The sequence below is a fragment of the Muntiacus reevesi genome, chromosome 14 (assembly GCF_963930625.1).
Source record: "Muntiacus reevesi chromosome 14, mMunRee1.1, whole genome shotgun sequence".
Taxonomy (NCBI): Eukaryota; Metazoa; Chordata; class Mammalia; order Artiodactyla; family Cervidae; genus Muntiacus; species Muntiacus reevesi.
The window spans coordinates 12,506,136-12,521,656 of NC_089262.1; the positions used below are offsets into that span (position 1 = coordinate 12,506,136).

Consider the following 15,521-nt stretch of genomic DNA (forward strand, 5'->3'; position numbering starts at 1 on the left):
GTAGGCATAAAACTCAACATTCAAAAAACTAAGATCATGGCACCTGGTCCCATCACTTCATGGCAAATAGATGGGGAAACAATGGGAACAGTGAGAGACTATTTTTGGGGGGCTCCAAAATTGCTGCAGATGGTGACTGCAGCCATGAAATTAAAAGACATCTGCTCCTTGGAAGAAAAGCTATGACTGACCTAGACAGCATAGTAAAAAGCAGGGACATTACTTTGCCAACAAAAGTCCATCTAGTCAAAGATATGGTTTTTCCAGTAGTCATATATGGATGTTAGAGTTGGACGATAAAGAAAGCTGAGTGCCAAAAAATTGATGCTTTTGAACTGTGGTGTTGGAGAAGACTCTTGAGAGTCCCTTGGACTGCAAAGAGATCCAACCAGTCCATCCTAAAGGAAATCAGTCCTGGGTGTTCACTGGAAGGACTGATGTTGAAGCTGAAACTCCAAGACTTTGGCCACCTGATGGGAAGAACTGATTCATTTGAAAAGACCCTGATGCTGGGAAAGGTTGAAGGTGGGGGAGAAGGGGACGACAGAGGATGAGATGGTTGGATGGCTTCACCGACTCGATGGACATGAGTTTGAGTAGGCTCCGGGAGTTGGTGATGGACAGGAAAACCTGGCATGCTGCAGTCATGGGGTTGCAGAGTCAGACACGACTGAGCGACTGAACTGAAATGAACTGAGAGGACGGGATCCACTCATCCTGGAATGATGGCTCTGGTTGCAGGGTGATGAGAGCGGTGTGAGAGCAAGATTCCAGGTGGGGAGATAGGCTCGGTCCCCATCATGGACCAACATGCAAGTCAGGGGGTCTTGGAGGACAGGGATGAAGGTCTAAGGGGCACTGGGCTGTGTCTTATTCTCTGGTGTTTTTTACCAAGTGTCTGGGATAATAGATACTCAGTGTTTGTTGAATGAATGAATAAGTAGATGAAGAAATGGAAGAAATTCCCCAATTTTGCTAATTGAAGACTATCTTTGTTTACTTTAGAACGGGGGAGAGTTGACCCTCCATTGGAGTCGGTGCCTAACTGGATCTTCATGAAGGAATCTTCATGGTTAATGTTGGGGAGTTAGGGGTGACCGCAGAAGGGAGGGATCACTTCCTTGCCTGGGAACGCTGCCAGCGTGGGAGATCCTTAAAATACTAACGATTTCGGCCCCTTGAACACAAAGAAATGGGTTTCAGGAGAAGCAGTGGGTCCACGGAGAAGCAAGTCGTGGTTCCACCTTGGGTCCTGGTCTGCTAGGCCTGTTGCCAGCTAGGTTTTTGACATCCTTCGGTGATGCCTGACCCCGGGGGTTCCACCCACACTGGGCCTGGCTCTTCAGGGATGGTCCCTGCATCTCACCTGTGCTGTGCTTGTTACTTGAAGTCAGAAGGATGGGTTTTCTCATGGGATCATTACGGAACCTCAAGGTTTAACATCCTTTTCTGTTTACACTCCCACAGTCACAGATCTGGTTGCATCTCCTGATAAGAATGGCTAGGGGGATGTCCATCTTTCCTGGAGAGTTTCCCAGGTAGAGTTAGGGAGTCCTGGAGCAAATATTTGCTTAGGGATTGGGAACCTCCTGGGAGCAGACAGAGGCTGACTGCTGATCTTTTTGGTGGTTTCGGAGCAAGCTTTCAGTGCCTTTTATCACAGGACCAGAGAAGAGACTTGACTGTCAGTCATCTTAGTAACCGCAGCTCGGAAGGAGCCCACAGTTCAACTGTTAAGAAAGGTGGGAGAAGAGACTGATCTCTTGCCCACAGGGGGTGCGGTAAGGAAGGCAGGGTGTGGAGCTGTGAGCCAGTGGGACGGGGCGTGGGAACCCAGGGGACTTAGGGGTCAGGATGACAAGAAGAGGACAGAGCCCAGGACAAGCCCCGGGCATCTTGGTCTCCCCACTGTGGAAACCAGCCGCATCACCAGGGGCCCCACAGGCAGCCATCCTCAGCCTTTTTGGCACCAGGCACCGGTTTCGTGGAAGACACTCTCCACGGACCAGGGGACAGTTTCGGGATGATTCAAGCACGTTATGTTTATTATGCACTTTATTTCTTGATTATTACATCAGCTCCCCCTCAGATCATCAGGCATTAGATCCTAGAGTCTGGGGACCCTTGCCCTAAGGGGAAAGTGCCCAGGGATTAACTGTGTATGCATATGTGTGTATGTGTATTTCTATAGTTGTATGTGTATATCTATAGTTAGGTAGCTAGACTTAAGCTGTGCATAACATCTGGATCTATATCCTAGATAACATCTGGAAATATTAAGATATTTCTTGGACAACTTTGGACTGTTTTAGATTGATTTCCAAATTAAGAATGGGAAAAGTAATTTTTAAAGGTTTGGGAAATTCCTAAAGGTGTCAGCCCATCTTGGTGGTGGTGGTTTGGTTGGAGTTTGATGAGAATATCCAAGGTGAGGACTTCCCCGGTGGCTCAGATGGTAAAGAATCCATCTATAATGCGGGAGACCTGGGTTCCGTCCCTGGGTGGGGCAGATTCCCTGGAGGAGGGCGTGGCACCCCACTTTAGTATTCTTGCCTGGAGAATCCCCATGGACAGAGGAACCTGGTGGGCTACAGTCAGGGGTCGCCAAGAGTCGGACACAACTGAGCCACTGCGCACAGCACATCCGAGGTGAAGCTTTGTGGATAATAGCCTACCTACCTCCTTTCTTCCCTGCCTCCTTCCCTGAGGTTCTTTGTTGTCCTTAAGAAATTTTATGTACTTCCGTAATTACAGCTAGGATAATATCCGGAGGAGTGAGTGGTATTTTTTCAGGAGGTGGATGGATGGATGGATGATGGAAAAGTTCAGAAGCCTGCCAGCCTCTCTCCGTGATTCTGCCCCTGCTACCTTCCGGCCAAGAAGGTGTGCGTGGAGCATGGCTCCTGGTTTTCCCGGGCTCTCGTGGAGGTTAGGCAGAAGAGCTCCTGCAACGCAGGGCAAATGGTTCTGAATCATACGTTTGCTCTGTGTAGCTGGACTGTGGTACTTTAAAAAAAAAAAAAAACTTCTTTTTTCAAGTGAGCCTTAGGCTTAGTCTACTTCGAAATGTTCCAGAACCTGTTTTTTAAGGTGTATTCATTTATGTTGGCTGTGCCGGGTCTTCATCGGGCACAGGGGCTACTTTCTCGTCGTGGTGCACAGGCTTCTCATTGCAGCGGCTTCTCTTATGCAGCGCACGGGCTCCAGGCCTGCGGGCTCCAGAGCTGTGGTTTTCAGGCTTTGAGTGCAGGCTCAGTGTCTGGGGCACAGGAGTTTGGTTGCTCCTTGGCCTGTGAGATCTTCTCAGACTTCCCAGGGAAGTCCTGGAAGCCATTAAAAAGAAGAAAATGGTTAGGAGTAAATTATATTTATAGAAGAAGCTTAATTCTAATTTTGAAATACATCGATGCAAGAAATGAGGAACTGTGGGCTCCGCTGGAGAGGAATAGAGAAATGGCAGGGACCGTTGGTTGTCAGGCCCTGGTGAATGCTGGAACTAGAAGGTTCCTCCTCACCCCCTCAGTCTCCAAGAGCCCACAGACACGTGTTGAGTTTTGTTTCTGCTTCATTTCACTGTAAATGTTAATGCCACACACATCAGTTCAGTTCAGTCACTCAGTTGTGTCCAACTCTCTGTGACCCCATGGACTGCAGCATGCCAGGCCTCCCTTTCCATCACCAACTCCCAGAGTTAACTCAAACTCATGTCCATTGAGTCGGTGATGCCATCCAACCATCTCATCCTCTGTCATCCCCTTCTCCTCCCGCCTTCAATCTTTCCCTGCATCAGGGTCTTTTCAAATGAGTCATTTCTTCACATCAGGCGGCCAGAGTACTGGAGTTTCAACTTCAGCATCAGTCCTTCCAATGACTATTTAGGACTGATTTCCTTTAGGATGGATGGGTTGGATCATGCCATGTACATCACAGAATTCAGAGCCGGAGGGCCCTGTGATCAGGTCAGGTCTGTATTTGCCATCATCGCTTACAGCCTTGTAATTACATTACAAGCAAGGAGTGAAGTTAAGCAACCTGTAAAATTTCTTGCATGGCTGACCTTTTGACTTAGATGCTGAGACCACTGTCTGGGTCTTAAGTTTCGGTGGCTCCCTGTGGGGTGACCTCAGCCTTGGAGCTGTCACGGTGCCCTTAGAGGGCACTGAAGTACAGAGGAACGAGCTTGCCCCACATCCTCTGAACAGCAAGGAGGCATCGACTTCCCAGCTTTGTTCTGCCTAGAAAGAAGGACCGACTTCTGCCCTTTTCCTGGCCTGGTTGGTTTTCTAGGGGAGGTCACAGGCAGGGAGATGGCAGCCACCCCCACTGCTGAGTGAAGGAGGGGCCGGCTGCCCTGCCTTGATGGAGCTTCTGATTGGAAATATTTTTATGTATTAAATGGAAAGTTCTACAAGCTTGTCTTTCAGATGCTCCTTGGGCAGGTGCGTTCATTCAGGATTCCTGGGAAACTTGCGAGGAGCAAAAAGCCTTGTAGGGAAATTTGGTTTTGATCTTTTTTATTCAGTTGCTAAGTCATGTTGTAGATTTTATAATCGCCTGCCTCTGTTTTCAAAATGCGCTTGGGATTTGTAGTCTTCTTTGAGTTACTTTCATGTTTGTTGGAAATATAGTTTCACCTGATATTTATAATTCTGTCTAAAAGAAACCACTAGAAAAATCATAGCCCATTTGTAAATCCTGAGTGGTCGGATCATAATAGCTTTTCTTTCCAACTGATGCTTTCTGAAGGCTAAGAAAAACTTTTCTTAGGCTAAGAAAAACAAATTCGCATTTTTTTAAACAAAGTGTGTTTTGCTTCCTCCAGCTCTTTCTATGGAATAGCATTTGTCTCTTACTTTTTGAAATTGTGCCTTTACTTCAAGTCTGTGTTATCAGTACTCATTAGGTTTGCTGTTTCACAAACCTTGTTTTTCTCTTTACAAAACTATTGAGGAATATACAGAATATTTTATAGTTGTAGTTTTAAAAAAGTGTCTCCTAGCCCTTTCGTGCAGGTGGAAGGTAGCATGGGTGTTACATATCTCTTGACTCTTTTCAAATTTAATATATTAATAGTTGGTCCTAGTCTTCTGTCTGGTGCTGGACTTGTGCCCAGAGGACAATTCGATTCACTGTATCCATTCTTTGAAGTGGAGACACCATGAAGTTGTCATTGGACATTTCTTTAGGAGTGAGAGGGGAACCTGTGTTCTGTAATATGTACTAAGAGACTGTCCCATAAACAGTACAGCAGCTTGATGTCACGATGCAAGTGGCATTACTTACTAATGGTGGTACTGAAGGTCTCTCTAATCTCAAGAAAGAGAAATAATGTACTGAGTGCACTGGCTAAAGAGCAATGGAATGTTCCTAGCCTGTGCTCCCGAAGAACCTGGCCTGAGATGGAGGCTGGCGCAGGTCGTGGTTTGTGGGTGTGGACGGCTCATGTGCTGTGTGCTCGCCACGCTGGGGTATAAGGGGCCTGGCTGCTCACATCCCCGTTATCATCCCCACTGAGCAGGCAGGAAGCCGCAGCTCAGGAAGGCTGTGACTCGGGACTAGAAATGAGGGGAGGGCGGGGGAGCTTGCAGGCAGGCTGGGAGGCTGCCCTGACAGACAAACGGATCTAGTAGGAATGACTGAGATTCCTGGTGATGGGCAGAGTGTGGTGTCGACAAGAGGTGCAGAAGTGAACTGTGGTAACAAGGAGAACGTGTGTCTTCATCCTGAGCACCTGCTGTGAGACTGCATGTCCAGACCCCACCTCACCCTCCACCATGGGTGTGTGCACGCGTGCACACCCACACACCCCCACCCCCACTCATTCTGCAAGGGTCTCTACTCACCCCCACCCCCCACTCCTTCTGCAAGGGTCTCCACACCCCCACCCCCACTCATTCTGCAAGGGTCTTTACACACCCCCACTCATTCTGCAAGGGTCTTTACACACCCCCACCACACTCATTCTACAAGGGTCTACACACATACGCACCCCTACTCCTTCTACAAGGGTCTTTACACACACACATACCCCTACTCATTCTACAAGGGTCTTCACACATACACACACACACACACACACACACGTCTACTCATTCTCATTCTAAAGGGTCTTTACAAAGGACCACCAGAGATTTATTCAGGCTCCCAGCCCGTTTTCTTTACAAGCACTGCTAGCTTGCTAAGCTCTGTGCAGAAAGCTCCCTGCCCTCAATCAGGCCAGAAGGTTGCTGGCGTGGAGCGGAGGAGGACACGTCCAGTTGTCCCTGGAGAGCGGGCTCTGGCCCTTTCCAACTGCCTGTTTCTAGATGTCTGTCTGCACAGCTGATCTGTCTAGGGTGCAGGTGACGAAGGGCGAGGGACCAGTTTTGTAGCCACGAACCTCAAATTAAGGCCACTTTTATTTAGGTTTTTTAAATGAAATATCGTTGGCATGCAGCGTTAGGTTAGCGTCAGGTGTGCTCTGTAGGGTCCTGACGTTTGCACACACCATGAAATGATCACCGTGATAAATTTAGCACCCACCTGTCTCTGTACAGGGCTGATTGCAGTGTTACCAACGCCGTGCGTTACACCCCCCATCCTCAGCTGCCTTTACTCTAGCAGTTTGCCTGCAGACTGAAGTGACTGGTCCTCTGCCAGGGTGCCTTCTAGACCACTGTTCTGGCCACGCGGCCCCAGTCGGCTCTTTACTCCAACATCGTTTGAATCTGTGTGCTTAGTTACCATGGTTACTAATTACCAAGTCCGAGGTGACCATCAGTACTTTTGCAACACAGGAAATACACGAACAAGGGCCTTCAGGTATTTAAATATTATCTTTTCGTGAAAGTTTCTAGCTAGAGACGTCACTGACTGAGTTTTTTTTGCTGGTTCTCCCCTCTCCATCAGAAGGAGACAAACGTGTCTTTGATGTGGTCTGAATGTTTTGTTTGGTACTGTGTGCAGTTTCTCAAGTGCAGAAGCCAGTGAGCTGCTCGGCTCCAGTCGTGACCTTAAACACACTGGGTTGCCTTGTTTTACTTTCACTCTTTCTTCAGTGTGGCAGATTTCAACTGTCAAGAACGTTTATGTATATTTTTGTTCATGAAATATTCAGCTTTCACAACAGCTTAGTTTATGGAATAAATTATCCTCAAAGACCAGGGCAGAGGCCTTTAAGTGTTTTGTTTTCTTGAGTTTTACTTATGTGTTTCAACTCTTAGAAGAGACAGGAAAACATGAACTCAGTAGTTAAAAATTAGAATTGTCTGAGTCGTGAAGCTTAGAGCCTTATGTTAAGTTAAAGCACTCCTCTGCGTCTTGATGACTCTGATCCCACACAATACCCAGGCAGTGTGGGTGGCTCGGTGATGTGTGAACTGGGGTGAGACTTAACTGAATTGTTATTGCATGTAACATGTACATAAGGAGATTTGCACTTATTAAAGTAAGAGCTGATTACTCCTGATCATGATGGGAAGGCTGACAGAGGTGTAATTCTCAACAAGTTAGTGTCTGGTTGCCTCCACTTTTTTTCCTCCTTTGTTTCTTGGGTCTTAGAGAGTTTTGATAAGAGAACTGTGTCTTTAATGGATAGCCCTTCACACAGAACAAGGCCAGCATGGTTTTGATGGCATGTGTGTCTGTGTTTCATTGTAGGTGCTGGACTGGATCGAGAACCACGGAGAAGCATTTCTGAGCAAACACACAGGTGTAGGGAAATCGCTCCATCGGGCCAGGGCTTTGCAGAAACGTCATGAGGATTTTGAAGAAGTAGCACAGGTAAGACCTTACCGTTTTCTCCCATAATATCTGTGCGGTTGGTTTTGAATTACGGCTTTAACCCCATCTCTGATGACTTACCTTCAGCGAGGCGTGTTGGAGATGATGCTTAGATTTCAGAGTGAAGCTGTCTCTGTCTGGGCACAAAGATGACTTAGACAGTGGATCCTCTGGTAATATGTGATGGTCTGGAAACAGGAGCATGTCTCGGATGTTTTTGCAATATATCTTGTACTGGTCTCTGTTGACTAGTTCGTAAATTGGGGAATAGCAGTCCTTGAATGTCTGTAATGATGGGCCAATGTTTCTTTCCCCTCTTCTCTTTCTTTTAAATGCTTGTGCTTCAGAAATAGAAGGCAGGGGGTGGTTCGTTCACAGCCCAGGAGTTTGAATGTCGACTGTGATCCTCTCCAGCTGTGTGACTTTGGAAAAGTCTCTTAGCCTTTCTGAGGCTGACTCCCTGACCTGAGGAGTAGGCATGGCAGGGGCTGCTGGAAGGAAAAGGAGGTCGGGTGTGTGTGATGCTGCCATGGCTGGTATATCCGGCCCAGGTCTTTCCTGCAGCTCGCTGTTGCTTGGTAAACGTGCCTTTCCTGTTGCTTTCTGTTTTGAAAGAATGAGGAGTGAAAGAAGAAGGGATCATCTTCCCATGATCTGTGTACGAAGCTCTAGGAGCTGGGGTAAAAGTTGTTTTCAGAAGGAGTTGTAGGGTGAATGCATCCTGAGACACCTGGTAAACCTGAGGGATACCGAAGGCAGAGTCTCAACCACCAGAGAGAGATGACGGCGTCCCATCCCTGAGGAAGACTCGAAGCTGACTTCTCCCCCATAACTGCAGATGCTGGAAGACGGCAGGATGGAGTCCCGAGGGAGAGGAAGGCTGAACCTGGAATCCCACACCCAGTGGATGTCAGTTTGACAGTGAGGCTGAAATAGACCACGACTTGAGGGAGGTCCCCAGTCATGTATAGAATACCTGCAGTATATATACGGCTCAGTCAGAGTCACGGGAGCCCCCCTCCTAACACAGACTCCACCAGTGCAGGGGCTCGGTGGCGCTCTCGCCGCTGTCACTGGCATGTGGAACACGGCTGGTGTGGTGCAGCCAAGCGTCCAGCAGTGTTTGTTGAATGAATGAATTAAATGAATATAAAGGAAGTATGAGAAGGAAGAGGGGGCTTCCCAGGTGGCACAGTGGGTAGGAATCTGCTTGCCAATGCAGGCGATGTGGGTTCTATCCCTGGGTCAGGATCCCCTGGAGAAGGAAAAGGCAACCTGCTCCAGTATTCTTGCCTGGAGAATCCCATGGACAGAGGAGCTTGGCAGGCCACAGTCCGTGGGGTCACAAAGAGTTGGACACGACTGATTACTTGAGAAGAAAGGACCGAGATTTGACAGTGAGCATAGCAATTGGTAAATGTGTTTGTAAATCAAAGGATTGACCATTTAGGCAAAAGACGACAGACTTGGGGGGAGGTTAAAAACACGATGGGAGAGACTTCCCTCTACTAAGGGGATGACAGAGGACGAGGATGGTTGGATGGCATCACTGACTCAATGGACATGAGTTTGAGCAGACTCCAGGAGATGGTGATGGACAGGGAGGCCTGGCGTGCTGCAGTCCATGGTCACAAAGAGTCGGACACGACTGAGCGACTGAGTAACAACAACACTTTCCTGGTGCCCGTTGTTGAGAATCTGCCTTCCAGTGCAAGGGACGCAAGTTTGATCCTTTGTTGGGGAAGTAAGATCCCACGTGCTGCAGGGCATCACAGCTACTGAGCCTGCGTGCTGCAGTGAAGACCCATTGCAGCCAATAAATGCATCCATCAAACCAAACCAAAGCAAAAACCCCCGCAGAGTAAGATGGAGCAAAGCCCTAGAGCCCTTGAACACAGAAGGTGGAGCGCTGTCCTGAGGGGTGTGGCAGGAGGTAGTGTGTCTTAGATTTGTAAACTCTGTTGTGCGTGGTAGCATTGTTGAATGACCACTCAAGACGGGATAGAAGGCACCACTTTCCATAAGTATAAAGAAAAAAGAACTGCAGAAAACCAGGGAAATAAACTCTCAGGAAGATGGGTCTAGTGGAAGTGAAAGGAAGAACAAAAATCATGTAAGAAATCCAAGGTAAGATGTAGCGTGCGTGTGTGCGTGTATGTGCCAAGTCGCTTCAGTCATGTCCTTTTCTTTACAACCCTGTGGGCTGTATGTAGCCTGCCAGACTCCTTTCTGCCATTCTCCAGGCAAGAATACTGGAGTGAGTTGCCACGCCCCCCCTCCAGGACATCTTCCCAACCTCAGGACTGAACCCACGTCTCCTATATCTCCTGCATTGGTAGGCAGATTCTCTACCACCTGTGCCACCAGGAAGCCCAGGATGTGGCAATTTGTCCCTAAATAGCAGTGATCACACTGAACGCAAAATAGATTATACTTGTTAAGAGTCTGAAAGAGTTTGAAAGTATTTTGCTGTTTGCTAAGTCATGTCTGACTCTTTGCCACCCTATGGACTGCAGCACGCCACGAAAGTATATGAAGTGTATTCCAATGGCAATACGAACCATTGGAAATTGGTGTAGAAACGTTGATATTAAGCAAATAGACTTGAAAGCATAAAAACACTAGAAATAAAGAGAGCCTTTGATTATAAAAGGAAGAGTATCTGTATACATCTGATGATTTCATCTCGAAATCTGTAACCCTGAATAAGTAGGAGTAAACCTCAGCTGTGTGTGTCCGTGGGTTTTACATCGCAGTGGGTGCACTTGTGTGCTGGGTTCATCAGGGAACTGATGTGAGAGGTAGTCATAGGATAAGACAGCAAACTGCGCTTCAGTCCTGTTCAGTGAAAATGGCTCTTAAAAGTTACCTTCTTGCCAGTCTTCATGTGTAAAGTTAAAGTGACAACCCAGCCTTCACCTTTCTTGATCTTAGAAGCCGGTTGGGAAAGGCTGTATGTTCAGCAGCCTTCCTGCCCCTGGGGTGGGTCTGTGGACTTCTCTTTTCCAGGTTACATGTGAGCTTCCTTCTTATGGATGCTGGTAAATATTTTGCCTTGCTCTTATAGCCGAAGAAATATGGGAAATGCGCTCTAGTCGCCCCTTGACATTTCCATCAGATAAGCTCCTGCCACAGCCTGTGGTTTGAGGATGGATTTGAGATTCGGATCCTCTGAGCGAAGACCCTAAGAGGCGGGACAGCAATCACCTGCCCCAAGTAGTTTAGTCACCCGGGCCTGTGGGCTCGCCCGGCCGGCCCCTGTCTCGCGCCTTCCCGAGCGCACCCCAGCGTTGTCTGCCGAGTATCCCTCTGCGGCCAGCACCCTGTGGGCCCCTCCTTCCAATTCCTGTGGTTCCTTTTGCTCTTAATTAGGGAGCTCCCTTCTGTGGCTACCTTTGAAGCCCTGTTCATGGTGAATTTATTTCCTCAGATCTAAGATGACCATCAACGCTTGTCAACGCTGGTGTTCAGGGCAGCGAGGGTGGGACCCTTTCTTTGTGGGAGACGTTGGTGCCTTTGGGTCTCCAGGGGAGCCAAGGGTCGCAGCAGCAGCACCCCCGGCAGAGGGCTGCCTTCACACTAGTTCCGGGAAAGGCAGGGCCTTGTCTGCGCCATTCCCCCGATTTTCATGTCTTTCGTATCATCCTCGGCACCTTGTCCCTGGGATTCTAGGAGCTTTTCCCTTTAATTGGAAGTCCTTAAGCTCAGATCTGAACTGTGCATGAAAAAAAAAGACAAACCCCTTAAGTGTAAACAGCTTTTGCTCACTTTACAGACATCTGCCCTTGTTTCCCTCTGTCTGGTTTTCACCTGTGTGTGCCAGGCATTCTGCCAGGTGGGCCACGGACAGACACCCGCCTCTCCTCTTGGGGACCTCTCTCCTTTGCAGACCCGCGTGGGTGGGAGCAGCCTCTGCGCTCTCCATCCTGAACTTGGCCACCTGTGCCCCCTACCACCCCAGTGCCAGGACCCGGCCACTCACCTCTGGCCTCTTCCCCCAGCATCTCCAGCTTCTCTTTCTCTTCGCTCTTATCCTTCTGGGATGAAATATTCATCAACCCTCCCCTCACTTGTTGGCTTCCCTGGTGGCTCAGATGGTAAAGGATCTGCCTGCAATGCAGGAGACCCAGGTTCAATCCCTGGATTGGGACAATCCCCTAGAGAAGGGAATGGCAACCCACTCCAGTATCCTTGCCTGGAAAACCCCACGAACAGAGGAGCCTGGTGGGCTACAGTCTATGGGGTTGCAAAGAGTCAGACGAGACTGAGTGACTAACATATAGACATATCCCCTCTCTTGAAGACTGTCCCTTGATTCTGCTCCTTGTTTTTAGAGACCGGCTGGTTTTGAAGGACTGTTGGGTGACTTTCCTTGGCCTCCTCATTGCTGTATGGCAGGCTGACTAGCTTCCTGTGTCTCTAGCTGATAAAACTGCGACCCGGGGCCTGCAGGAGCGTGCTGTGGCCCAGGGTGGACATTCAGCACTCTGTCATAATTGACCGTAACCTGGACCAGCCACTTAGGTAAATTCCCTCCACTCACCTTTGAGTGAAAATCTCCGGTCCTTTTTGTGTCCACAAACACGTGTCCAGCTTGTGTGTGCAGCCTCAGCCCCGAGGGCTCACTGACTGTGTGCCGGGCCCACCCCCGTGTACCTGCAGAGACCACGTGTCACTGCCCCCTTCGGGCTGGTTCTGAAGAGTGTATTCTGCTCAGAGTACATGGGATGAATGGGGCGGCGGGGGGCGCACCCTGTAGACCCTAGACAGTAAGAACAAATTCGGTATAGTACAGTGGGGACGTTCACAGGCCTGAAGAAATAGGGTGGCCGCCTTTTCTCTAGCCCCCCAGCTCGCCTGATAAAGATCCTCTGAGGGGGCTGGGAGGACAGTATTTGAAATCAGGAGAGCCCTGGGCTGCACGGTGGCTCCAGATGGAGGCTGGTTTGATTAAGACCATGTGCAGTAGATTGGGGCTCGGCAAACAGTGGTCCCGGTATCAAGCCAGATCGTGTTCTGTGTTTGTAGCTTCATTCATGGAAAGCTGTCTGGCTCTTCCCAGAGAAGAAAGTGACATCAGCCTTGCTCTCCTGCAGGGAGGGCCGAGACCCTGAATGACTGCCTTCCCCATCTTTCCCTCTCCGCCTTCTCATCTCTGAAGGCTTTCTGTCAAAACAAAGTGTAACACACGTCCTGTGTCCGAGGTAAATCTAAGGTCATGCTTCAGATTTATGGGGTTCTTTTGGACAGAATGGCCTTAGGAGGCGCCTTCAAAACAGAAGCAGAAGCATCTTCATTGCTTAATGAAGAGCCTTTTCTCATTTTTCTGAAATGTGCTCAAAAGGTAAACAGATTTTGGGTTTAGGGAGAAGAAATCTCTTTTTCCGAGTTAAGTTTAAGGCACATTAGTGTGTGTCTTGGGGTTTTGTTTTTGAAAGGTCCTTTGTAAAATGAGTTTTAAATTGTCTGTAATTTCAAGATGTTGAACTGGCATTGTATTAAACGAATTTTTCTTCAAATTAACTTCTTCAAAACTTGACGTGGTGAAGGAACAAGACAGAGATTCAGAAAGGAAGTGTCGAAAGTCTCATGGTTGGATTCACTTAAAAGGTGCTAAATATAGATTATTCTAAGGAACAGTTCTGGTGTTTGGAGAAGGAGGAACCTGGAAAGAGCTTCGTGTTTACTTGGTGGCAGCGAGTCCTGCAGCTGGTGTGACTGCTGCAGGCCCTTGACTGCACCACCGGGGCCCCGGTCTCGGGCTGGTTCAGACCTGCTGGTCCGGCATCAGACCATTTCTGCACACAGTCGGGCAGAGCCGAGAACCTCCTGACTGATCTGAAGACCCATTCCTTCCTTATGTTGTACAGTGATTGTGAGTAGAATGACTCCACGCTAATGAATTTTTGGAGCGTGGAAGATACAGCCATGCTGCATGTTCACACTGGAGTTGTTAAAAAGATACTAACAGTGCTTTCAACATGAAGCTTTTTACAAGTGACTCTGGGAAAACAAGGTGCTGTTTGACACCTTCTCTTACCTTCTAAAGAAACATCCGAGTCAATGTTCCTTTTTAGATTTACAAAGCCGTGCAGTCCCTATCAAACTACCAATGGCATTTTTCACAGAACTGGAACAAAAAATTTTACAGTTTGTATGGAAACACAACAGACCCCAAATAGCCAAAGCAATTTTGAGAAAGAAAAACTGACCTGGAGGAATCAAGCTTCCTGACTTCGGACTGTACGACAAAGCTGCAGTCATCAAGACAGTGTGGTACTGGCACAGAAGCAGAAATACAGACCAGTGGAACAAGCTGGAAAGCCCAAAGATTGGACTTACACACCTCTGGGCACCTTACCTTTGACAGAAGAGGCAAGAATATGCAATGAAGAGGGAGAAGAGACAGCCTCGTCAATAAATGGCCCTGGGAAAACCGGACAGCTCCATGTAAAAGAATGAAACTGGAACACTTCCTAGCGTCATATGCAGAAATAAACTCGAAATGGACTAGAGACTTAAGTGTAAGGTCAGAAACTATAAAGCTCTTAGAGGAAAGCAGGCAGGAGACTCTGACATGCATCATGGCAAGATCCTCTGTGACCCACCTCCTAGAGTAACGGAAATAAAAATAAATGAGACCTAATTAAACTTAAAAGCTTTTACACAGCAAAGGAAACAGTAAACAAGATTAAAAGACATCCCTCAGAATGGAAGAAAATAATTGCAAATGAAACAACCGACAAAGGATTAATCTCTACAGGTTTTAAACTCGCAGCAAAGTTGGAAATACAGCCCAGAGAACTTGCTTCCGTCCAACCATTGTCTGTTTCCTACCAAAAAGGACGTTATCTTGTACAACTGGAATTGCACCATGAGAATCAAGAAATTGACGCTGACACATGACTGCCTTCTAACACTCAGACCCCACAGTGTCCATGTCTAACGGATCCCATATAGAGTCACCGGACACATTTGGTGTCCTTATGCCTGGAACTGCCCCTCGGTCCTTGACTTCTGTGTCCCGATGTTTTGGAGAAGGCCTCTCACGTTAGGTTTGTCTGATGTCTCCTCGCGGTTGTATTCTGGTTACACGTCTTCAGCAGGTGTATCCTGGAAGCCCTGCCAGGTCCTCCTCACACCCTCCCATCAAGCGGTGCACAGTTTAATCTCTGCTGTAACTTCTGGTGTCCACTCCGATCCCTGGCTTAAGGTGGTGTCTGCCAGATGGCTCCGTTGTAAGCGAGTCCTTCCCCATTTGTAATCACTGAGCACTTGGTGAGGATGTACTGTGAAACGCTGTAACAAACATGTTGTCTGTTGTCCACTTTTGCTGCTCGCTGTCAGTGGGGACTCCTGGTTTCCTAGTGACTGGATGGATGACCCTCCGTCACCCTCCCTGTCCCTCTGATGCTCAGTTGCCCCTCACATGGCCAGCGTGCGCCTCCCAAGCTGGCTTCTCCGCCCTGTCCTGTCCACATCGTCCTTGGGCTTTTCCTCACTTTGGGGCTCATCTTGTGCTGGAATCAGCCTTGTCTACACAGACCCCCGGCTCCCTGCAGAGAATGGTCCTCAGAAATAGAGATCCGGGTTCCACCCTGCTTACTGCCATTGCTCCATTGCTGTTCTCAGGTCCTCTCGGTAGATGAGGGGTGGGAGCGGGGGTACGTGAGCGAGTATGCAAGTGCACGTTTACACATCAGCCCATGGAAAACCGTGTCCACACGTGGACCCCCCAATTCCAGTCCAGTGCCCCAGGG

At 48.4% G+C, this 15,521-nt stretch overlaps 1 protein-coding gene across 7 annotated transcripts in view; it reads left to right on the forward strand.

Annotated features, from left to right (window-relative positions):
- The window catches only part of TRIO (trio Rho guanine nucleotide exchange factor), a 349,762-nt gene that overhangs the window by 170,855 nt on the left and 163,386 nt on the right, over positions 1 to 15,521 (forward strand). For all 7 annotated transcript variants that reach the window (XM_065905271.1, XM_065905278.1, XM_065905277.1 and 4 more), the window contains exon 10: positions 7,639 to 7,761. In XM_065905271.1, the coding sequence (XP_065761343.1) occupies positions 7,639 to 7,761 (123 nt within the window). The remainder of the gene's footprint in view (positions 1 to 7,638; positions 7,762 to 15,521) is intronic.